This window comes from Elephas maximus, chromosome 4 (genome assembly GCF_024166365.1).
Source record: "Elephas maximus indicus isolate mEleMax1 chromosome 4, mEleMax1 primary haplotype, whole genome shotgun sequence".
NCBI classification, from domain to species: domain Eukaryota; kingdom Metazoa; phylum Chordata; class Mammalia; order Proboscidea; family Elephantidae; genus Elephas; species Elephas maximus.
In genome coordinates, this window is record NC_064822.1 from 46,544,619 (window position 1) to 46,569,882 (window position 25,264).

Consider the following 25,264-nt stretch of genomic DNA (forward strand, 5'->3'; position numbering starts at 1 on the left):
AAACAACTCAATGGGGTCCCCTTTTTTTAATTTTCATGCAGTAATGAGCCATCAGGTATCATGTTTTGGCAGTTGGAGTTACTTGTCAAACAGCTCTACTGGGCTGCTGTTGAACACTCGGGTTCAATAAAGCTATTTTAGAGCCAAGAATCTTATCATCAGCAGTGAAGGGATGAGGACTTCAACAGGCCCCTCTCCTGGACATGACCTGGTTGGTAACACCACTGTATGCTGACATCACTGGAGATGGAGCTCTTGGGAACAATGAAGTTTCCTCAGAGTTTTAGCTCCATTGTAGAAAAACCTTAAGCTCTTCCCTAGCTCCATCCCCCTACCTTCCCTAATTGTCTCCTTTTTTTAATCAACTTGCTATTCATTTCCCAAACAAAAGGCAATTCAAGAATTGGAAACACTTCAAGGGAAAGTTTCTGAATGACCTCATTTTGTATGAGGCCTTCCAAGGCAAGAGAGTGCACTGTGCTGTTTCAGCTCCCCTGCTATCCTCCTCACCCCTCGTCTCATATTGAGTTTTGTCCAAAGGCCACTGTGTGAACAATGAATTACCACTAGCGTTAAAAAAAAAAAACAACTCTCCATAGAACTAGGGTGCTAATAAATGCATTTGTCCATAGAGTGCACCCCTGCTTGAACTGGAAGAATCCATTCCCTGTCACCCCAATTCAATCAAGGACCCAGAATATAGTCCATTACCTATACATCTTTCAACATATTTGCACCAACTTACACTATAATTTTGAGACTATGCCTGATATATAGTGACTAAGGTTTATAACCAGTTAATTTTCTTCTCCTGCAGACAACCCTGTATGTTTATGACAAATTTCCATTTTTTATTGTTCCTATATGTTATGTGACAAATAGCAATCTCTTTAAAAGCATCAGACTATCAGCAGTGCAACCTTAGAGCAAAGATGTACCAGTACCATTTAGCTTAACTAAAGGACTTTTTTTTCCCCTCATTTTTGGCTCCTCATTACAAACCAGAATCCAAAACATCTTTCCCCTATCACGTTTGCAAATTCAAATGTTATTAACATAGCTGTTTCGGTTAAAAAAAAAAAATTTAAAAACAAACAACAAAAAAAACCCCAATGTGTTCAGAGCCATTTGGAACAAGAAATATAGGCCCTATAAGGGGATTTCCCATCATTTCCAGCCAATAAATTTGAAATCCACATGAATTTTAAGTACCTGAGAGAGTATCTGACTTTGTGGCTATGTGCATGTTCTTGGCTTGTTCCAGTTTCATTAGCAACTTGCAAAAATAAACGGTAGTGTTTCTTACATTCTTAAAAAAGAAAAAAGCCCAAACAGATCCTTATGTGATACAATGTAAATATATCTTTGCTTAGTTCCTTTAAGGTGCCACTTAAAAAATAATATTTATATTGCCAATCATAAGTTTAAAATGACCATCTTATTTTTCCCCTATTTTGAAAGCTTCTGGGATGGTGACTTTATCACATTCCTGAAACAATTAAGCAAAATTAAATGTCAAAGAAATGTTAAATATACTCTTATTTTCTATTTTTAAGGGGATTGTAAATAGTTGCTCTCCCTTGAGAACAGTCTCTACTGGCTTTGTGCAATCTTGCCTTTTTCTGAATCTGTTTTTAATAGAGCAAAAATACATAGTTGTGAATGTATCTTCCTACTGGAGAGGCCCTCAAACTGAAGACAGTTCTTTGTATACATACCTCAGCACTCTGAAATGAGAAGCACCTCCAGTGTTTTCAGAAACTTCCATTCCAAGGGGACGAAATATTAACACTGTGGATCTCTCAGACCTGGAGCCCAAACATCTCATGACTTTCCTCTCTAACTTGCCTTTTCCTCCTTTCTCCATTATACAGTTGCTGCCTTCTTTTCTCTTTCAGTTTTCTCTTTCTCCTTTTCCCTCTCAGGTGGGAGCCAGGCACCTTCAGAAGCTTCCCTCTACAGCTGTGTGTCTGAGGAGGGAGGTGGCTACGAAAGTGAAGACAGTAGAAAGTGAAGACAGTAGTAGTCGGTGGCTTATCTGCAAGGGAAATCAAGTTTGACTTGCCCTGACCAAGGCTGATTTCTGAACTAGGAACAGCTGTCCCTATAGAGGGTAGTGGGATTCCTTCCCAGACATTACTGGGAGAGGAGGAGGAGTAAGATTGCAAACCATGAAATGAGTAAATAGGATGTGAAAACTGGGAAGTAGAAGAATGGGGAAAGGGCAGGGAGAAGAAAAAGGCTTGCCTGTCTAGCACAGTGATTTGCACACGGAAGGCACTCAGAACCTTTGAAGGAATGTTCCAGTGCTCTCTTGAAGATGCCGAGATTCATCAAACTACACCAGGCAACCCTTATCTGGTGCCAGCCTGGCGGCTGGAACAAAACTTATACCCAACAGAGTGAGGTTTTTGGTTCCCTCACAATCTGGCCTTCAACCCCTACCCCTACAAAGTATTTTCCCCAATTGGCCAAAAGTTCTTATCTTACTGTCATGTATTGTTAAATTCAAAAAAAGGAGAAATTATTGCTTGACAAAATACAACAGCTGAGCAGCAACAGCTGGCAGACACAGTAGTAGGCATAACGTTAGATCCCAGAGAGAGCAGCAACAGGTGGGGGTGAAAGGAAAAGAAATGGATGCTCTAAGCCTTAGAGTGGGATTGTCTGACACTGAGATCTTGGCAAGGATCAAAATCTCAACTTAAGAGGGAATCTCTGGAGGCATTACAGCCCCATTTGCCTGGATGTCTCCCCTTTTTCTGAACAAATACATCTTGAAGAAGCATGAGGATTAAGACAGCAAAAGCTTGGGTTTCTGTAAAATAAAGCACAGGAATCTACGTTACTCACAATGATAACCGATCCCCACCAAAGAGCTTTTGGTGACTAAGATCAGAAGACATCTGATGCGGGCTATGCAGATCAGACTCTAAGGCATGCCACTTTCAAACTGAATGGAAAGATTATAAGATTTAAGTACCAAACCTGTTGGATTCTGCATTTCATTCTGTCAAAGAGCGTACTGATTGATACTGGGAGCGAGTCATTTACTGATTCGTCAGCTAGACCTTCGTCAAATACCTGACCATTACTTCTTAGTAGGGATGAATGGCTGAAAAATCAAAGCCTATCTATGATCCTGAGATAAGAAGTACAATGTGTTAGCCTAATTACTACTACAGCAATTATATAACCAAGCTATTAAAATGACATGTAGGTTGAAAATACATTAAGGTTTTGAGCACAGGAAGTTTATTTTTTCCCTATAATAGGGTTCAAATCTCTAGCCATTTTTAGCTTCTGGTAGAGGTATTGAAACTCCCCAATGACTTTTTATTTAAATTTGCATTGATGCTAATTCCCACGGAGTTCATTAAGGGAAAAAAAAAAAAATTCTTTCTCTTAAAAGAACTACCCAGTATTTTCATGGAAAACTGGTGTAGCTATCTATCCAAGCAAAGTGGAATGTGTTTTATCTTGTGTTATCTCTACTGCTGAGTGTAAAGCCCTATGTTACCTGATAGCTTAATATCTCAATTCTCTCTTAATGTTAATAGCTACATTTGCCCTATTTCATAGGAATACAGCGAGGTTAGAGAGAAGGAGAGATATGAACGACTTTGGGGTCTTAAGAGGAAAGGTGATTAAGCTGAGGTTTTTGTTTTATTTTGTTTTAATAGCAAAGATAAATTCAGGGTGTTCTAGAGACACCCTTCACTCTCTTCACTTATCTCTACCCTGCCCATCCTTCTAGACCAGTTCGACTCCCCCCCTCTGCATTATACCACTGGCTGCCTGCTTATCCACTTCTTGTCTTGGTTCCATATGTATTGTGAGCTTTTTGAGGCTAAGACTATATCCCATATTGGGTACAATATACATTTGTTGCTTGATTAATTATAACAGTGTGGCATATTGGAAACCCTGGTGGCATAGTAGTTAAGTGCTATAGCTGCTAAGAGGTCAGCAGTTTGAATCCGCCAGGTGCTCCTTGGAAACTCTATGGGGCAGTTCTACTCTGTCCTATAGGGTTGCTATGAGTCGGAATTGACTCGACAGCAGTGGGGTTTGGTTTTGTACCCATAAAAAATTCATATTTTAATTTTATAATGCTTTAAAATTCTCTATCATTCCTCCCAATATCTCTTTTCATTATACGGGTTAAAACCTAGGAAGACCGAAGCGTAACCTGTTGCCATTGGGTCAGTTCTGACTCACAGCGGCCCTACAGGACAGAGTAGAAGTGCCCCATAGGGGTTTCCAAGGCTGTGATCTTTACAGAAGCAGACTGCCACATCGTTCTCTCTTGGAGCAGCTGGTGGGTTTGAACCACCAACCTTTCAGTTAGCAGCCAAGTACTTAATCACTGTACCACCAAGGCTCCTTAAAGTGCCTAGGATGCTTTAATTCAAAGATCTCTTCATCAACTATAAGGTCAACAAGGGAGGATATAGAGTAATTAGAACTTAGAAGCAAAAAGTGATGATTTTTCCTTTCTTATTCCCTTGATGTTTTCTCTTTTATCACTGTTCTCCATCTCTTCAGTTTCTCATTCTTCCAGAAACTGGCACTGGGAGGTGGGTAAGGGTTAAAGAATAGTAATCCAGGAAGGGCTGAGCAACTGAAATGATAAACACTGATCAGTGACTTGACCTCAGATACAAGGTGATGGTTCCTCACTAAATTACACAACTTCATCAGTGGTAAAACTAGGAGGCACACACAAATTAGTGTCAATGTTATCCAGCATGATCCTAATGCAGGACTGGAGGAAGAAATGGCTTTAAATGTCAAATAGAAAATAGGCTTTCAAGTTGACCAGAGAAGGAGTTTGGCCTGGTAGTCAGATGGTCCTGAGTTAAAATCCCTCACACTTACAAGCTGTGTTTTTGATGCTATTACTTTACCTTTTTTATCTTTAAAACGAAAATAGCAACTGCCATTAACTCCTGGATGTTTGTGAGGATTAAGCTACATAAGATAAAAGAAACCGTTGTGTAGTGCCAGACACAGAGTAGACTGCTAATAAATTTTAGTTATATTCCTTATTTCAAATCATAACTATCCCTACCTTTGTTTAAACCTAGAACTGACAGGTATAGGAAGGAAAAGAGAAAGCCAATTCTAATCCCATTGTTCTTGTAGCATTAAGGTTTTCCTGATCCTTCTACTTCGAAACCCAGCAGCATAATCCAGAGGGAAAAGGAAGGTTATAAGTTGTGGAGGGCTGGCATGAGCATTCTGGGGCTTGGACTAAGGTCTCCATTCTTGTATAGCCAAGCCAGTTTTCAAAGAGAAGTACAAAATAAGTCCTAACTGCTGGCACCAGGAACTCAGGCCATGTCAGAGGATTCCCAGAGCATCTCCGAATGAGAAGGTAAGCCATCTCACAGACCCCAAAGGAGAGCTGGGAGTTCCAGACCAGGGTCCTCAAAATGAAAGAATCATAAAGATAATAGAGCATTTCAGGACTGGTAACCCTTGTATGACTGAGATGAACACTTTTACAGGAGGAGTGAGAATCATCTCATCCGTTTCTATGGAAAGGCACAACTGCGTCCATTCTCACTAAGTTCACAGACCAGCTAAAAGCCAGCAATGCTATTACTAAGTTTCAATACAGAGTTTTCACTGATCACGACTGCAACCTTTCTCAAGGAGGCGATTTAAAAAAAAGCCACAAATACTGCGGGTGGATCAACATCATCATTTCAAACCTCGAGCTCTTCTTGACCATGACAACAAAGTTTGCTGAATTGGATAATTTCACAGGAAAATTCTAGTTTTTCTTTTTCTCTGAGGGCATGCTGGCAAGTCTGCTTCATAAACTCCAGTGATTCATCACAATCCTAAGCAGCCAATCATGGACAGGTCAAATTGGAATGGGCTGAGGTGGCAGAGGCTCATGTTGCCCTAGTAATACATGTCATTCTGGGCTGGTGTCATCTTCTCTCCACAGATGCCATTTCCTGTTAATTTTGATGGCCTTGACATGCAAGAAAATGTGCTGGAATCGGTCACACAGTCAGAAGAAAGCCGTGGACAGGATAAACATACCTGTACGGGATAATCCTCAATGACATGACATGAAGCAGAAGGGTGTGTTTGGGACCATAGTTTACCTCATCCCAAATCTATGTTAACTAGCAGCTTTTCAGAGTTGAATGGAGGTATGGGGGTTTGAATACACTTAACACACACACACAGACACACACACACATTTACATTTATGCCTAGCTTCCATCTTAGCCCAATCTCTGTAGATCCAGTGCTATGTGATTAGAAAGGTGTTTGTGCTCTAGGACAGTTCATTTCATTTCTCAATGGTCGGCAATATTAAAACCTCCCATATGTTTTTCTTCCTCTGACACCCTCTTCCCAATGTCAGCTAAGTAAAATTCCATGAATTTTAATCCTCTCCAAACCATTGGCTAGTCTTTCCTATAGAAAAAAAAAAAAGTCACTTTTAGCTCAGAAAGACTCCTAAATGCAACCACAATTAGAGAAGCAATCACTAGTTTCATGAAAGGGGGAAACATCCTTCCCCATATACACATTCAACATAACCCCCTAAAAAAAAACTCCCCCCCAAATTACCAAACAGCAGAAAGGAATTCAGTAGAGGCTAATAAAGACTATCCAAGGCATGACTGCAACAGAATGGGCTTGTATCCATTAGTATTCGCAGGGCTACAGATAAATGCTGTGGAACAGCCAGCAGAAGACCCTGCTGAACAAACTGCCTTCTGTTAATGACTTTTATAGAAATCTCCACACAGGAAACGAAGTTGGATAGTCCTAATTTCCTGACAATTCTATAAACCAAGGTATGTTTTCCATGTACAAATTCTGGCACCTTAAATCTGGAGTGACCAGTCCAATATAACGCTCTTCTTCCTTTTGCATTTTACCTTTCTTTTCATCACCTAGGTGTTTCCAGGGCTGTGAGCAATGAACTTTCCATCAGCCACATTTTCACCTAATTAACCCCCCTGATTACAATAATCAGTATTGATTCACTCTTTGAATGACTTCCTAGATATTCCAGCACAATCTACACTGGCTATAAAGCTCTATATATGAATATTAATCAAATGCTCTCCTTTGTTTTTCAGCCCCAAAGAGATATTATGCAATTGTATACTCTCGTATTTTTTAAAAAGGAAAATCGCCAGGTTTTATTTTAACAAATAAAAGAATGTTAATGCATTGGGGGTAGAGGTCTCAGTTTGTGGTCTGCTGAGCACATCTATGTGAGTATTCCCGAGGCTCATGTGTAAAGGGACCATTTTCCCAGTTTGAATCTCTTACTATTCCTTTTCTGCAGGTCTGGGCTTAGAATTAAAATTTGTTTTGACATTTCTTTGGGTCACTATCAAGAAGAATCATCACACATAGAGGCTTATGGCAGGATACGAATTATGGATCTTGTTACTTTTGTTGAAATAGATGTAGACAAGTTTCCCAATTTAAGGCAATCTCATTCATTCCCTATCGGGTTAAAAGGAGAAGGCATTTATCTGTCTGTTGAACACTGGAATGGGGGAGGGAGGGTGTGTGTCTCTGAATTCTTGAGGCTGGTAATGGATCAAACAACAGAAGAAAATAAGGTGAGAAGGGATTTCCCTTGTTCCTGGACCTGTGACCACCCAGGAGTTAAAGTTAAGAGATCACAGGTAATTTACCCCAAAATTCAACATGGCGGTTTCAAAGTTATTTCTTCATTTAAGTATGACAAGCAGCTAGGGAGCATAGAAGACGACTTATGATAAAGAATATCTGTCTCTTTTTTCCCAATCCATAAAATATTGATATGCAACCTCTGTTTTAAAATAAAAATTTCCGCTGAAAGCAGAATTTGAGTGTGCTGGTAACCGTGGGCCAGCTTCAGATATAAAGCTTCACCAATTACCTTTTATGAGCTCATTCTAAAAGCAATTACTGGCATACCCGATGGAGTGAGCAGTTCAGATCCCACTGGAAGTAAGAGAACATAAGAACTATGCATTTAAAATCCACTCTATTCACAATGGATAACTTTAAAAATATTATTTATACTGCAGATATGTTTTGGGTCCACCAGATGATAATACTGTCAGTAGAAAACCTATACTTGAGAAGGCAATTCTATTTAGAATTGAGCCTGTGACATTTATTTTAATAATCCTAAATATTTTACAATACTTCAATTTAAATTTAAAAAATTAAAATTAATGTTCTTAAAATTTATGATTTAAAAAATAGTGTCTCATAACTACATTTTCATAACTAGAATACCTCATTCCTTATTTACCAGGAGCATCACTAATTTGAACCAATATATAATCCAAGAGGGAATATTTGTAATTAATTATTTTTTATTTTGTCCTTTAAAATGATCTCCCTTCTGTTTTTTAAAAAATTAGTTCCTAAACTTTCTCAAGAAATTTACTACTATTTTTCAATATAATGCTCTGGCCACAAACAAAATGCTAAAATGTTAAAAAAAAGATAATGTAAATTAATCGTGGTAACCAGCCTTAGTAAGATGATTTTCAAGTATATCGATTATCATTTAATATTCTAGGACTAGTTCTCCTATATCTAGGGGAAGGATAAAAATGGTTTCAATATTTGAGAAGTTTGAAACAGATTTCTCCATCTTCTCTTTCTGAAATCTAAGTAACCTCAGAAATCTTAGTCTCACCTTAAAAACCAATCCTTATCCTACCCATGTTTGAAAAAACATTTTTGAAAACGTGAGAAATATGTTTTCCCTGCATAGAAATGCATTTTATAAGGACGTAAGCATGAACTGAAAAAAATCCAGTATATTCTCTATAGACCTTTAACTTCACAATTGTCATAGCAGAGTCTACATAATAGTAGTTTGTGACCATAATTATAAGGGCAAAAGTTCTGTCACTTGTCCTTGAATTTATGAACAGTTTTATCTCTATGAATTGCCAAAAAAGGAGGTAGAGACTAGAACTCACAATTTACTTAAAACATTAAAAATATTCTTCTTAACTTCTCTTTCATGCTACATTCCGTAAGTCTACCAAATAGGCAAATTTAAAATCCCCAGGTATTAAATACCGTAGAAGCATGTCTGATAACAAGGTCTTTGCCAGGGTGATAATGGTATTACAAGCATTTTCAATCAATAAGTTTCTGTTCCGTAGTTAACAGAGGTAAGCAATAAATCTCTAACTTAATCCAACCAACATCGCTGCAAAATGCAAAAAGCTCTATGAACGGTAGATATTAAAATTTTTTAAAAGCACAAAACCACAAACAAGCAGTTCTAAAAGCTCTTCATTCTGTATAGTCTATACAAACAAGATTATAGGAGATAAAAAGCATGTTGAGAAAGAAAAAAAAAAAAAAGCCCCAGACATGCATTAAGCTAGTTTGACAGCTCCATTGTTCAACCCGTCCCATTGTCAGACCCAAAGATGTATTCAGTGCTACAATGTCTGCTAGCAAATAAACAAAAGACTACATTTTTCAAAGCAGGATGTCAATTCTATCATAATTCTTTCTCCACTTCCCAAAAGGTCAGTGGTGGCTCATTCTTGGTAGGTGATAGAACCATAACACAGATGCAGGAAACAAATATTTGCTTTCAATACACAGGAACCCAGGACGCCATGTGTGAACAGAGGTCTTCAAACAGGTACACATTTTGGCAAAGAGGATAAAGTGATCCAAACCTGGTAGCACAGAAGGACTATTTAGGTAGGCTAAGTCCAGATTAGAGCGGTATTTGGAACACAAGTCTAATATGGAGTCTCCTTAGCTCCTTTTTCGTTGATTATTCCATGCACAGTGCATAATAATGAAAGAGGCTTAGACATTGCAAAGGAAAAGACAAACCAAGAGCCAGATTCGGAGCCTTTCTCATCCACTGACCACTCACAAACAGCAGCAAGCAAATACATGAAAAGCTTTCAAAAGACAACTCGTACAAATATTACTCGCACACAGCAGCCCCTTTCCTTTCTCTCACTTGCTTTCTCCCAATCTCTTGGTCTCGATATCATTTCCCTCTCCTTCTCTCTCTAGATTTTTTTTTTTTTTCTTCTTCTTCCTTCGAAGATAAGGAAGCTACTTGATTCGGAGCATGATTATTGTCAGCCAGCTCTAGAAACTAGAAAAGCATGTATTAAAAACAAAGGACACAACAACATACCTTAAAAGCAGCTCCTCATTCCTCATAGTAACAGCGGATTTGGGACAGCGCATGCTTTCTACACTGATAGTCTCAACAAAAGCCAGTTCAGAAGTGCGCTCAAACATCAATGCCACGGGAGCTGTTCACTAACACACTCTCGCTCGCTCTCCTCTCTCTCTCTCTTTTTTCCCCACTCTCTTCTCTAATCAAATGCTGAACGGTAGAGCAAAGGGGCCCATGCAGATTCACTAAGTAGAAATAATCCTCGCTGACAAGTTATGTGGTCTAGGCATATTTTTACATTAATACACCGTGCTGCCTATAGGGGTCTTGTTTGCAGTCACTCAAGCCTGGCTGGTGTTACTTCTCCTAATTACCATCTTAAAAAAACTGGAAAGAAAAATAAGTCACTTGTTTACCTCTTTCTGAGACATTTAAGAGCAAAACCAATTTCACATTTTCTTATCAATGAGCAGCAAGCATCCCAGATGACGAAGGAAAGACTTGGATAGGTCAGTGTGCTAACAGGGATTTTTGCCTCTCTTTTCTGGGACGCTGAATTCACAGTTGGATTCATCTATTGCTCTTCTCTTGTCCTCAAGAAAAGTGACAAGGTCAAGACCCATAGACCCACCCTGGGTCATGGAGGCAGGGGATCGAGATTGGGGGACTTTGAAGCATTTTAACTCTGTACACACCAGAGTTCTTGTAAATCAGAGCAGAATGCACCTGAAGCAGGCCATCTAAAAGAAGTGGGCAATACAAGATGGGTTGTTAAGTCCTCATCAACACAACAGCATCATCCTCAAAAGACCAATTAGTTGCTTTTTTCCAAAATAAGAAAAATCTGCTTCCCCTGTTTCATTATCCTCACTGGGCTTAGCATATACAGTGAACCAGGGAAATATACATTGTACTTCTGTTTATTGGAATGAGAAGAATTCTACTCAGACTAGCAAGTAAAACAGCAAGTTAAACACACACACAAAAGATGAGATGATATGGACTGAACAGTCAGTCATCCAAAAGTGCAAACTAAGGCACCCCTCCAGGAGGTGTGTGCTGTCAGGAAGCCAAGAACGCTGGCAGCTTGGCTAGAACAACACAGAACACAGCCCGAGGCCGAGCTGGATAAGGCTCTCCTCGTTCTCATGCATTCCTTCCAGACTCAGAGTAGTTCACCCAACCACAATCAGCACAACCATGTGCCTCAGGGATAATGTAGAGCGAAAGCGTGAGTGTGGTGGGGAAAATGATGTACTCTGGTCCCCACCTGTATTTAAGACCTGGTATACGACCCAATTTTTTTATACGACCCAATGTCCTGCTAGATCCTGACCTCTGACCTCAGTCTTGGCCCACACTTAGGGAAATGGAGATGCTCTGGGGGGTGGTAAAGGCTCTTTAATCTCTACTACACAAATCTCTAATTTCCTTCCCTTAACAGCTGGACTGAGGTAAATAAGAAAATTATAGCCATCCCTTTCCCCATTTCTAGATGGCATTAAGAAGATGAGATGGATAACTTGACAAAGGTCAAATAATGAAACCAGAGATGTATCCCTAAAACATTTCCATTTCCATTTCCTCTCTTCATTATAGCATATGAATGTTATTGAGTGAATATACGAAATGAATTCTCTTACTAGGGAAAGATAGTATGTAAAAGCAAAGATGTTCTTTTGAAGCAAAATAAACATCATGTAAATGAGCTTGGAACCAGAGAGACCTTAGGGAGGTAAAGAGTTTGAGCCTATTGCACTAGTAACGTGCAGTGAGTGCTGAGGTAGAAGTCGCTTAACCTTTCTGTGGCTCTCTGCCCCAGCAGTTAAATGGGGGCAACAAATGCTAATTTGTTTTAAGGCATCTGAAGGGTTTCTACTGAAACTGGGTGTATACTGTCAGTGTGATATTACTAAAAAGTAAAATGAGTGGATTGACATTGGCCATGTTTTGTCCATTAGCTAAAGGTAAAAATGCGCTGCTCAAACACAAAGCCCTTTTCTACTACTTCTGGAAGATTTCAAATGGGGACTAAACAATGAGCAAGTATGAACTTATAAAAATCATGCTTTTTCTTATCCATCAATGGATTCGCAGCATTGGAAGCCAGTGTTGCTGTATATGGGGCTATTCCTATATTAAAATGAATTATGGATCCATAGTAGCAATGACTGGAAATGAACCAAACCATTAAATATTTTATATTCTCTCCACTTCCTTTTTAGTCTACCTTTTTAGTCTAGGGACCTAAATAATGAGACAGCTATTGAGGTAAGAATATAGCACTTGTCCAAATTCCACTAAGATGATAGATTGACGGCCTTCTATCTACTGAGTATGTGTGCTGAGCTTTGGGTTATAAAAATGAATGAATAAAAAGAGGACATATTATTTATAACATTAGCATATTGTATAGTAAGTCTTTGATCCTAAATCCACATTATATTAAACTTTGTACTTCTTAATGCAGCGAAGAGAATAACTTTCCCTTAGTTGGTACTTAATAAATATTTGTTAAATGAAGGAATAAATTTATTTTTACTATTGGAACTTGGGGGAGAAAGCTATTTTATTTTTTAAAATCCCTTTATGTAGTTTCCTTAACATGTGGAAAATTTTTTAATTCTAATTCAGGCATTCAGTTAACATAGTTGAAACACTGAAAAATCCCCAAATCTCTTACATGCTATTGTGTTTTTCAATTTTAAGACCTTTTCACATTTAGCATCTCATTTAATCCTCACAACAACACTGTGGGGCAAGCAGAGCTGGTAGTGTTACACCCTCAGCTGAAAAAATTCAGGTGCAGAAAAATTGAGTGACTTGACCACAGAAGATACAATAATGGCCAAGCTCAGGAACTCAGCCCCTAGACTCCTGGGCCTGAGTTCTTTCTATGGTATCACAGTGCAACTCAGAGCTCCCACCAGGTGCAGGCACGCCCTGGGCAAGGCAACGTTTTCAAGGAGTGTTTGGTGTAATGAACTTTCTGCTTTTCTCATGTGATAGTAACAACCGGGGAGGACAGATAGTTGTTGATGAAAAACTGATTAAAAGGTTATGCTTTGTACACTATTATCCTATCAGGTCCTTTCAAAAGTTTATTCCAATTTAAGATGAGTGGAGGCTAGACAGTCTGAATGCTTTTGGGGATGAATTATTTATTTTTGAGGTCATCTGCAATAGGAGTCCATGTTTAACAATCTTGATTTTTATTAAATTTGAGATGTAGAAAAAATATTTTTCAATAGCAGTAATTAGCAAAACAAACAAAAAACCATTACTTCATCTTAATATCCAAAAAGATATGTTTAAATACATAAATTCAATTTCTAATAATACAAACTTGGTGAAAGAAAAATTGAAAAAGTGCTGCAGTGTGGAAATATGGGACTACACTGAGAAGTGGTCAGATTTTTTGACCTTCTAGATTTGAGCTCCCTAGAAGGTTTGAAAAGGGAAAATTACACATGCATTTACAATAGTAATTTCCAGAATAAAAAGCTAACTCCCCAGATGCAACATTAATGACTCCAACTTTTTCTCTTCTATGCCTTCAGTCTTTGCATTTTGACATTTATATTGTAAAAGTAACAGAAAGTAACATTTCAATGGAAGAGTACAATATGAATTGTGCTAGAGATGTAGGGCCTCACTGTACAGCTTCCTTCTTTTATGAAGGATGGAGCACTACACAAATCTAGCCTGCCTCAGATTTCTATCCTAAGAGAACAACCTTGAAATGTGAAGGCACCAAGGACATTAAATCTATTTTTCTTGCTAGTTTTAGATAACAAGAGTTGCCAGGTTTAATTAGGACATATACCACATTGTTATAAAAGATAGAATCTATAGAGAATTCCTGAGGTAGATATGAAATAATGCCCAAAATCTGCAAGAAGTGGATTTTCAGCATACTGTGTGCATGACATACAGTAAACCAAAAAAAAAAAAAACTGAGTCAGAAAATGACATACGGTAGGTGCGAGTAAAGTTTGGTAAGTGTGAGAGTGGGTACATTTCTATCCAGAGCTGATATTGAGCAGAAGACACCAAGTTCCTCTGATCCAGATCGGTCAGCTTCAGGGAGAAGGTCTCTATCAAAATATCATGGAGGCCAAGAAGTGAAGTCCATGTTAAGCGGTAGAGCAACACCAGCCAAATTCCAACTCATGGTGACCCCATGTGAAAACCTCTAAAGCCAAAAAGACACAGGAGTCACAAATCACTCTCTGAAACATTAAAACTGACAGTTGGTTTAAAGAAAACCTCAGCAGCCTCGTAAAGAAAGGGTTTGATGGTAATCTGAGGAACTATGTAATATGAGTTTCTCGCACTCAAAAATTATCTCCAAGTCACACTTCAGAAGCAAGAGGCAGCCACCCCAGTAACACACCCAAGCACCCTAATTTCCAAATGGGCACTCCTTCTACAAGCTCTGAGACAATTTACTTGACAAAGTGGAGATGTTTACTAGTATGAGCAAGCATGGGGATGAGCCATTAGAGAGAATAATTATAAAGCCCTTTAAAATTATAAAGCATATTTGTCAATAAGCAGGTATAAATAATAAACCATAAGGCACTTAGAACTCCAAGAAGCCACTTGAAAATAGGCACTAGATAAATTTAAGAGGTATTATTGTAAAGACTAATAATGACTGCTGTAAATATAAGGGGCTATGAAACTAGACGTGAAGAATTTCCTTTAGAAAACTATGTATAGACAGAGAAAGGTGTGTTGAAGACAAAGAAAGCAAAAGATTTCCAATTAAAATAGACTACCATAAATAGCTGAGTTGATACAATAATTAGCTTTTGTTTGTGAACTCTTATGGCTTATCAAACAACATTTCTCAAATTGCCAGTCCTAACGTTTTACCTTTTGCCAAGGCCTACTCTCGGGCAGATGGGGACTCTTGATAAAGCCAGAGGTGAATATACATAAATTAGCACGGAAAATGGAGCAAGTTTATTATTGCTAATTTGAGAGTAGATATATATACACAAGCAGCCGCCTTTCTGTCTGCTCAAACTGCCATGTGTCAGAGAGATTATGTCACTTGACTATCATCCAAAAAAAGAAAACCCACTGCCATTGAGTCGATTCCAACTCATAGCGACCCTAAAGGACAGAGTAGAACTGCCCCATAGAGTTTCCAAGGAGCGCCTGATGGATTCAAACTGTGGACCTTTTGGTTAGGAGCCATAGCACTTAACCACTACAGCACTGGGGTTTCTGACCATTATCCATGCATCCTAAATGGGGTTGCAAAGTTTGATGCACTTGGAGATCCCTCTTCCCTAACAGTTTTGCTCCTAGGGAATCCTTAGAAGTCAACAACACATCTTTAACAAAGACCGTGGATAGAACAGATTAGCCTTCCAGACTGAACGGTTAGACCAAGTTAGGAATTCACATAATTATATGACAGAGATGAACGAGAAACCCAGATGGCCTTGGAAAGATGATTTTAAACTCTCACAATAGATTTGCAGCTCTTATAGAATATTTTGGTGCTTTAAATTTAAGGTGCAATTCATTATATTACTCCTTATATTACTCTCAGAAATGAAATTATTTACTTGTTCATTGACTGTTTCCCCCATCTGAACCTAAATTCCACAAAAGCCAGAACTTATTCCATTTTATCACCACTTTAGGGCAATGTGTGGCATATGGTAGATACTTAATAAACATTTGTTGAATGGCTGGATTTCTTTGTGCAGCATTCTTCATGTTAAATTACCTAGTCCCAATGGCTTAGAGCTTTATAATACAGTCTGTGAAATAGCAAGCTCAACGATAAGCAGGTCATGAGGCTAGAACCCGGGAGGAACAGAAAGATTAGGAAAGTATTGTTCCTGGTGTTAAAGAATATCACGTGTGGAGATGGAGTAATAAGCTTGCTTCTTTAACAATTTTTTTTTTCCTGAGATTTAAATTTAGCACAGCTTATGTGGGTGCATAGAAAATGAAGTGATAAACTACCCATATGGCTGCTCATAAATACTGAAGTTTGGGAATTGATAAATTGCAGGCAGGTAAGACTGGGCATTGAAGGTCTGAGACACGCCCAGTCCCACTCTCATGTTTTTCAGATGTAGAGGTGATTTGCAGAATTGGGCAATGCAAGTTTAATTAACTAATTAATTGCCATTTCAAAATTTTTACATGTACAAGTTGGTGACATTAATTACACTCACCATGTTGTGAAAACATCACCATTACCCATTACCAAATATTTTCATCGCCTTTAATAGAAACTTAGTGCCGTTTAAGCAATAACTCCCACTTTTCTGTTCCCACCTGCCCCTGGTAACCACTAATAAACTGTAGTCTTTATACATTTACTTACTTGTCATGGACTGAATTGTGCCCCCCCAAAAGTATCTGTCAACGTAGCTGGGCCATGATTCTCAGTATTGTGTGACTGTCTACCATTTTATGTGATTTTCCTGTATGTTGTAAATCCTATCACTATGTAATAAAATAGTTTAGTGGCAATTATACTGATGAGGTCTACAAGATTAGGTAGTGTCTTAAGCCAATGTCTTTTGAGGTACAAAAGAGAGAAGCGAGCAGAGAGACATGGGGACCTCATACCACCAAGAAAGCAGCACCAGGAGCAGAGCACGTCCATTGGACGTGAGGTTCCTGGGCTGAGATGCTCCCAGACCAAAGGAAGAGTGATAACAAGGACCTTTCCCCAGAGCCCACAGAGAAAGAAAGCCTTCCCCTGGAGCCAGCGCCCTGAATTCGGACTTCTAGCCTACTGGACTGTGAGAGAATAAACTTCTCTTTGTTAAAGCCATTGACTTGCAGTATTTCTGTTATAGCAGCACTGGGTGACGAAGACACCTATCCTGGATATTTCATGTAAGTAGGATCATACGATATATCCTTACTTTTTAAAGTGCACTTTGTTTTACATTACAGAGGTAGATATTAGACATTACTTTGACTTCTCTATTCCTATTACGTATACTAGAATTGCTATGATGTGTGTGTGTGTGTGTGACAAATTTTCTAAGAATATGACTAAGTCACGGTCTTAAATAGAAAGTCCTTGGCAAGTTCCTAGCGGCCAAAAAGGTAACGGAGATGAGGCAGAAAGTAGCCTGGAGCCAAGTGAGGAAGGACAGTGCATTCCATACTGAAGACATAGGCAAGATGAGCCATGAAAGGTTTTAAAGCTGCTCTGGCCCCAGAAAGATAATTCTGCTTTTAGTATTGAGCATGACCCGAGAATGAAGGGAAGTTTGGAGTCAGGGTGATTATTGAGGAAACTTTTGTATGGGTGAGAGATGATGAGGGCTATACATGAGGTTCTTCCATTCCTTGACTACCACGTATCTGGCAGGCATATGTGAGACACTCCACATAAGACTAAACCACTCAATTATCAGAGCAATCAATAAATTGACATTATCATTCCCATTATACAAATGAGGAAATTAAGGGTTTGGGAGATTAAGAAAGGCCCAAAGTGATGAATCTAGTAAGTGGTAGAGACGGTAGTCAAGCCTAGCTCATTTCACAAGCCTAGAAAGCAGCTACATAGAGAAGGGAGAGAGGTCAAAAGACATTTTTAGTGGTAGAATCATTATGTGGGCAGTTGAACGGGTAGAATAAAGAAAAGAGAGGAGTTGAAGATAATCCCCATGTTTCTAACATGGGCAATGTGGTAAACTATGATACTGATAACTGAGATGAGAACCAATAAAGGCAAAAGAGGTTACATGAGGAAGAAAACCTATTCCATTGTGGACAAGCTGAGTTTGAGATGCCTACAGGCAGGTCTTCTAAGTAGAGGAGCAAGTTAGAAATACTGCAGTGGATGAAATCACCCAGGGAAGAGTGTTTAGGTGAAAAACAAAAAATGGGCCAAGGCTAGAGCCCCAGGGAAAAGTCAGTAATTGAGGAGGAGGCAAAGGAAGATGCTCCAGTCACAGAGAGATCCAAACACATTACAAAAGAGCTTAAACCTAGTTGGGAAAATAAACTACATGCATACAAAGTCATTGGTTATCTTGCCGTATATGATCTAATGAATTATTTGTTTGGGTGCTAAAGAAAAAAGCAAGGTAGCACAAATAAGAGGTAAGAACAACCAGGAAGTTTCAGGAAAATCAGTTGGGAACTGGGAAGGCAGCCTCATTTTAAAAGGCAGCAAGTTACTTCTGTGCCTGTATAATCTCTGGAAAAAGGGAAGGAGGGTGTAGATCCTAGAGGTCCCAGGTAACAATCCTCACTTGCACTGGGAGCTAGTTAAGCATTAGCCACTTCCTCTGACTTCTGAGATACAAGCAAAAAACACCCCACTGTTCTTCATCATCTCCCCTAATATACAACTAAAACAATAATGGAGGGAGGGGGGCAGGGATTATGTCAAGCTTTCAGAACAGGAAAGCACCAGAGAAGAACAGACTCATAGCTTCCTATGGACTGGTTGAAGCCAAAATTTCAAAACAGCAACAGCAAAAGTAGATTTTGAAGGTACCTGTGAATTTTGCTAGGTAAGGATTTCAAAAGTTATAAGAAATTACATGTTCGAGACTTGGATAAAATTTCCTGGGTCAATTATTTTTAAACTTTTCAAATGGAGTACCATACACTTACAGAAAAGTACATGTAAGTGTTCAATTCACTGAATAGTCACAGATTGAACATACCCATGCAATCAGCACCTACATCCCAAAACCCTGTCTCCATTTTCAGTTTCATAACAAAAGCAAAATTTGGTGAATATAAATATATATGAACAAGAATACCTGTAAGTAAAAATTGTTCAAAAGACGAGTCAGTTGAGCAATAATTTCTCTAGAATTCACCTACTTGTCCACTATCCTAATTTAGACCACCATAACTCCTAAGGGGTCTCCCAATCTCCAGTCTTGTTGGTTCCAACCCATGTTACACATTTCAGCCAGAGTTATTTCTCTAATATCTAAATATGGTCATAGTTGTCTCCTGCTTAGAACCCATCAAAGGCTTCCCCTGGTCTTCTGGATGAAGTCCAAGCCATGTAACATGACTCACAAGACCTGCCTACATCTCTGACCTCATCCCTCAGGTTTTCTCTCCTGGCACACTATGCTCTTTGCACTAAGAACTTCTTTTAGTTGCTCAAATACATGATCTTTCTTGCCTCCACACTTTTGTTCATGTTGTTTCCTATGCATGCAAACCTCTCCCACGCCCTCATGCCAGATTTATTTCTGCTGCTTCTTCAGGATTTGGCTTGAACATCAAAATACCAAGCATGAAAAGAGGTGTCCAAAAACACTTGCAGCTGAATGGGTGAATGGATAGATGGATGAATACATGAATAAGTACAGAATTATCATTTCCGTAGCAGAAGCAATATAAAAATGTCATAATATAGACCCAGTTTAAAAAACAAATAAACTATGATGAACCAAACAAGCCCGATATTTTTCTTTTCCTTTGAAAGACTACAATGTTAGGTAGCTAAAACTGAGTTAGGCACTATGGAGGATTCAAAAGAGGTATTAGGCATGGCCCCTGCTGTCAAGGATTGTATAATCATTAGAAAGATATAATTTACATCTATGAAACAAAGAACGATACAGCGTCTACTGTGGTGGTATCCAGAATTCCAAGGAAGGAGATGACCAGAGCCAACTGGAGTAATCAGAGAGACATTCATCGAGGTATGTGACTTGGGGGAATCTTGAAGGATATATTTTAATACAAGTGTGAGGATATCTTATGCAGGAGAGACCAGTCTGCAGATAATTTGTGTGGGATTAAGTGGAGGAAAAGCCTGAATAAAATAGAAATAGTATTGACAAACATGGGGAAATAAAAGACACTGAAAGAGTGAGGTCACACTGAAAATCTGGTAAACCAGGCAAAGGAATCTGGATTCTCCATAGTAAGCAATGGAGATTCAACGTAATTTGAAGGAAATGTTTGAGAATCCTCTCTGAATATGTCAATGAGAAAGTGAAAAACAGCTCTGCCAGTTGGTAGCTGACATGTAGGCCATATGTTCCCAAAGAAACATAAACAACGCTCACAGAATAGAAAGGTAATCAGACTTTGAGACCATGGTGGAACAAGAATATTCTGCAACACAAAAATAACGAAACATCCATTTCTTCCAACCGTTGATTTAGCAGTGCAGCTTCTTTACCATGTCTAGTTTTTAGAGAGATAGCTGCCGTTGAGTTGACTCCAACTCATGGTGACCTATGTGCAACAGAACAAAACGTTGCCTAGTACCCAATCCTGCATCACCCTCGTCAGGGCTATTTTACAAATTCATCTCACTGAGGGTCTCCCTCTCTCCTCCTGGCCATCTGCTTCACCAAACATGACGTCCTCCTCTGGTGATGGATCCCTGCTGATGACATGACCAAAGCAAGCCAGTGGGACAATGTTTTGTTGTAATCCACAAGGTTTTCAGTGGCTAATTTTCATAAGTAGAGTGCAGCACCTTTCTTCCTAGTCTGTCTTCCTCTGGAAGCTCTGCTGAAACCTGTCTATCATGTGTGACCCGGTTGGTATTTGAAACACCAACAATATAGCTTCCAGCATCATAGCAACATGCAAATCGATACAGTACAACAAACTGACAGACGATAGATGGGTACCAACTCCAACCCTGTTTTAATCTTCCTGCTCTCTAGCTAAAAACTAAAAAAATACCCAATGCTTCCTGAAAACACCCAATTCAGAACTGTCTCCAATTTCTTAACATCTCCTTAGAACCATGGAGCCCAAGTCCTATTTTTAAAATAAGTCCCTTCCCACTTCCTTTTCCTAAGATGCCCCATCATATCCTTGGTGTGCATTCTCCTTTGCTGCAGAAAGTTAAATAAACCTAAATTTCTTTGACTATGGGAGTATTTCTGGTGGCCTTGTTTCTACAACAAGATCTCCCATATTCCTGAACCTTACCTTTCTCATGTTTTGTGCCTGCCTAAATTGGTATTCCTCCTTCCTGGTTAAGTCTGGCTCATCCTTAAAGATTCACCTTCTCTGAAAGCATTTCCCAACTTGGGTAGGCTAAACTACATTTCCAAGAATTCACTTCTTTGTATGTTTTTGTTTAGGGTGAGACACACGGAAGATTCTTGGGAAAGTTGAAGGGCAGAGGGAAGCAATAGCCATTTTGCAGCTCAGACACATTGCTGCTCATCTGCTGACTCACATCTTGGTGTGAGGAAGCAGCTGGGCCTGTGACTGCTCTCCCTTCCCCTGGATCCTCCTTCAGCTTCTCCGACTTCTGGGCCAGGTGTATGCTTAGCTTTATCAACAAGGTCACCATGACAGAGGCAAAAACTGGCATGCATTTTATCTCACACTCAAGAGTTTTCAGTTTGCATGTGTGGGTTCCAGCCTGTCCTTTACTAATTCAGCTTTACATCTATCTCACCTTGTTGACTGTTTGATCTGAAGACTTCAAGCTCCAACATCAGTTGCAGAGAAAATAACTTTACAGAGACTGCCACAAATGTGTAAAGTCAAATCTGGTGTCAAATCTCTATCCAACTATCTAACATCTATCTATCCATTCATCCACCCAACCACCCATCATTATCTAGCTATCCTACTGGTTCTGCTTCTTTGGTAGAACCCTGACTGATACACCTCTACTCTGAGAGATTTCTCTGTACTTCCTCTAAACTTTGAATATACTCCTCTTGTAGCATTTATCATACTTTATTGTCATAATTCATGTGGTACATTGGATAATAGCTGCCAATTCTTCATGTCCTGTCTCTATCATGTGACCTTGTAGTGCACTAGAGTGGGTGGAATACATTTTCCCACTCCACTGATGTTGGGCTTCACCATGTGGTTTGGTTTAACAATTAAAATGTTAGCAGGCATTATGGTAAATGTGCTTGTTTGGTTGGTTTCTTACACTTCTGTGGTCTGCCATGAGAAAACCATGCCCCAGAGAAGCTGCTGCCTCTTCCACCTGGGACCCAGACAAACACACATGGAACAGATCTGAATCCAACCCACAGTCTGGAGCCAAGCCCAGCTGACCCAAAGCCTGAAACAAAGCCACCCTGCCCAATGGCGCCTAGATCAGCCAAACCACCATTGACCTACAGATTCACAAGTGTAAGAATAAATTATTGTCGCAAACCACTGTGTTTTTGAATATTTTATTACCTAGTGGTAATACAGCAATTGAGTAGTTAATTAGCTTTCTTGTCTGTATCTGCATTTGCCCATCGGACTCTTGAGATCAGGGACACTGATGTTAATTTCCATGCCTCCTATGCCTAGTAAGGTGCCTGATACATAGTAGGTGTACAATAAATGTTAGTTGTATGATAGGATAAATAAATAAACAAATGATCCAATGACTGAAGAACTACACTGGAGAAAGGCATGTCACAAGTGGTATTTCAGGAAGGAGAAACTAACAGAGGTGCATAGGATGAAAATGAGTATGGAAGTAAACAGTAAGCACGATACGGTCCATGCAAAATTGAGGTGAAAGTTTCTGCCATTCATTCACTCACTTATATAGATTTTATTTTTTAGAGCAGTTTTAATTTTACAGAGAAATGGTGCAGAATGTACAGTTCTCATATATTACCTCTCCCCCCCTGAATGCTGTTGTCTTTATTTTTCAGATGATCAAACATTCAAGAGGCCACAGAGATTCTGTTTGACTCCAGTGATTTTTGGACAAGATTTTTATCTACTTTTAACACTCACATGTCTTTAGGGGCAGCAGTCATTCAAGCACCAATGTTGATCGGTAGCCATGTATAATATTAGGGAAATTGACAAATGATGAAAAGTCTCAACCTCTTCCAAAATAAACCAAGAAAACAGAAATTACTGGAATGGATTTGGCAAAAGACATTATTAAGAAAGTGAAAAAAACCAAAGAATGGAAGAAAATATTTAGTAGCCATATAGCTGACCAGATTATAATATGCCAAATATATAAAGAACTACAACTCAACAACAAAAAGACAAACGACCCGATTAAAAAATGGGCAAAGGACTTGAATAGACATTCTCCACAGGAGATGTACAAATGGCCAATGAGCATAGGAAATGATACCTAACGTCATTTTGGAAATGCAAATCAAAACCACGATGAGATGCTACTTCCCACCAGCTCGGATGGTAATTACCAAAATAAATAAATAAAAACTAAAACTACAATAAAACTAAAAATAGCAAGTTTTGAGGAGGAAGTGAAGAAATTTGAACTCTCATGCACTGCTGGTGGGAATATAAAATGGTGCAGCTGCTATGGAAAACAGTTTGGCAGTTCCTCAAAAAGTTAAACATAGAATTAATGTATGACCCAGCAATTCCACTTCCAGGTACATACCCCAAAGACTTGAAAGTAGGGACTGAAGTAGACACCTGTTCACCAATATTCACAGCTGTATTACTCACAATAGCCAAAAGGTGGAAACAACCCAATTGTCCACCAACAAAGGAAGGAATAAACAAAATGTGGTATACATTTTGGTCTACAATGTGGTATAAAATGGAATATTATTCAGCCATAAAGAGAAATGAAGTTCTGATACATGCTATAACATGGATGAACCTGGAAGACATTATGCTAAGTGAAATAAGCCAGACTGAACAGGTCAGATACCATATGATTCCACTTACATGAAGTATCTAGAAAAGGCAAGTTCATAGACACAAGAAAGTAGATTAGAGGTTAGTAGGGATGAGAGAAGATGGGAATGGGGGGGGGGTTACTGATTAATAAGTACAGAGTTTCTCTTAGGGGTGATAAAAATTTTGGAAATAAATAGAGCTAATGGTTGTTTAACATTGTGAATGTAATTAATGACACTAAATTCTACACCTAAATGGTTAGAATAGCAAGTTTTATGTTATATATATCTTACAATAATAATTTTTTTTTTTTTACATTACCGGGAAATAAAACTTTCCTATTCTTCCTCAGGTAACCCTGTCTCTGTGTAATCATGTAATTTGATACGGGCAGTTTATTACCTCTGTGACCCACTGGTCATTTTTATTATTGTTGAAAGGCTTGGTGTGACACCACACTTGAAGCTCTCCAAGCTCTCATCCTGGCCATGAGTGGTCTCTGCAGCCTGCTCCCTTCAGGGTAAAAGCACTTGGAAGCTGAAGGGAGGTCTCTCAGCTGCTGCTACTGTCACATCCCCCTAGAGTGTGTGTCACGAACCTGTCACTAGAATTGCTCCTTAGGAGACACAGCTTAAAGGATGCCAAGTTCATTAGCTATCTTCAGCTGAACTTCTCAAATCTTTTTCTAACATTGAACAAAACACACTCACACACACACACACACCCCACATATGCACACATATTACACTGTTTTGTAGAACAAAGAGAGAGTCTGTATTTTGTTTGGTGGCAATCGTAACCTGAGATTAAAGCTGCTACTTCATGCATTCAAAAGTTATGCCCACCAAACTCATGCTTTCTCTGCCTAAGCTCTGGGCTTCAAAAGAAAAACTCCATAGAAAATACACACACACACATGAACCTCAAAAAGATGCTGTAAGCACCTGAATGGCTTTCATTCTCCTTTTTATAAATGAAGGCTGGATGCCAGAGCATCTACAAAGCCATTAATCAGTTGTCCTCTACTCAACTCTGAATCATGGTGACTCCATGTGTGTCAGAGCAGAGCTGTGCTCCACAGGGTTTTCGATGTCTGATTTTTTGGAAGTAGATCTCCAGGCTTTTATTTAGAGATTTCTCTGGGTGGACTAGAACCTCCAACCTTTCAGTTAGCAACAAGCTTGTTAACATTTTTTCACCACCCAGCAACTCCACAAAAGCCATTAGGGTTGTATGAAACCACTGGGAACACATAATGCCCCTAAATGATTACCAAACCACGTTGACATAAGTAAAAAGTATGTCAGTTGGTGTGTTTGTGAGCAACTTATTGAATTCTATTTCCAGGCTCTTTCAGGCTGAAACAAAACTTGTTTTGTAACAATTATTTATCCAAAAATCTCTGGGGAATGATTTTCTTTTTCAGCCTATAGTTAGCATCTTGCTAGAAATGAAACTTATCAATGTAATACACTGAGTTCCCACCGAGTGTATAATATTATACTATTAAAATTT

General features: G+C 39.0%; 1 protein-coding gene across 5 annotated transcripts in view; it reads right to left on the reverse strand.

Moving 5' to 3' along the window:
* The window catches only part of CELF2 (CUGBP Elav-like family member 2), a 587,695-nt gene that overhangs the window by 358,674 nt on the left and 203,757 nt on the right, over positions 1–25,264 (reverse strand). The window contains exon 1 of one of the 5 annotated variants that reach the window (XM_049885069.1): positions 10,178–11,099. The exons of 1 other annotated variant lie outside the window; for it this stretch is intronic. In XM_049885069.1, the coding sequence (XP_049741026.1) occupies positions 10,178–10,284 (107 nt within the window). In that variant the 5' untranslated portion in view covers positions 10,285–11,099. Of the gene's footprint in view, positions 1–10,177; positions 11,100–25,264 lie in introns of those variants that run through there. 3 more of the 5 variants (XM_049885071.1, XM_049885072.1, XM_049885074.1) reach the window with 3 other exon arrangements.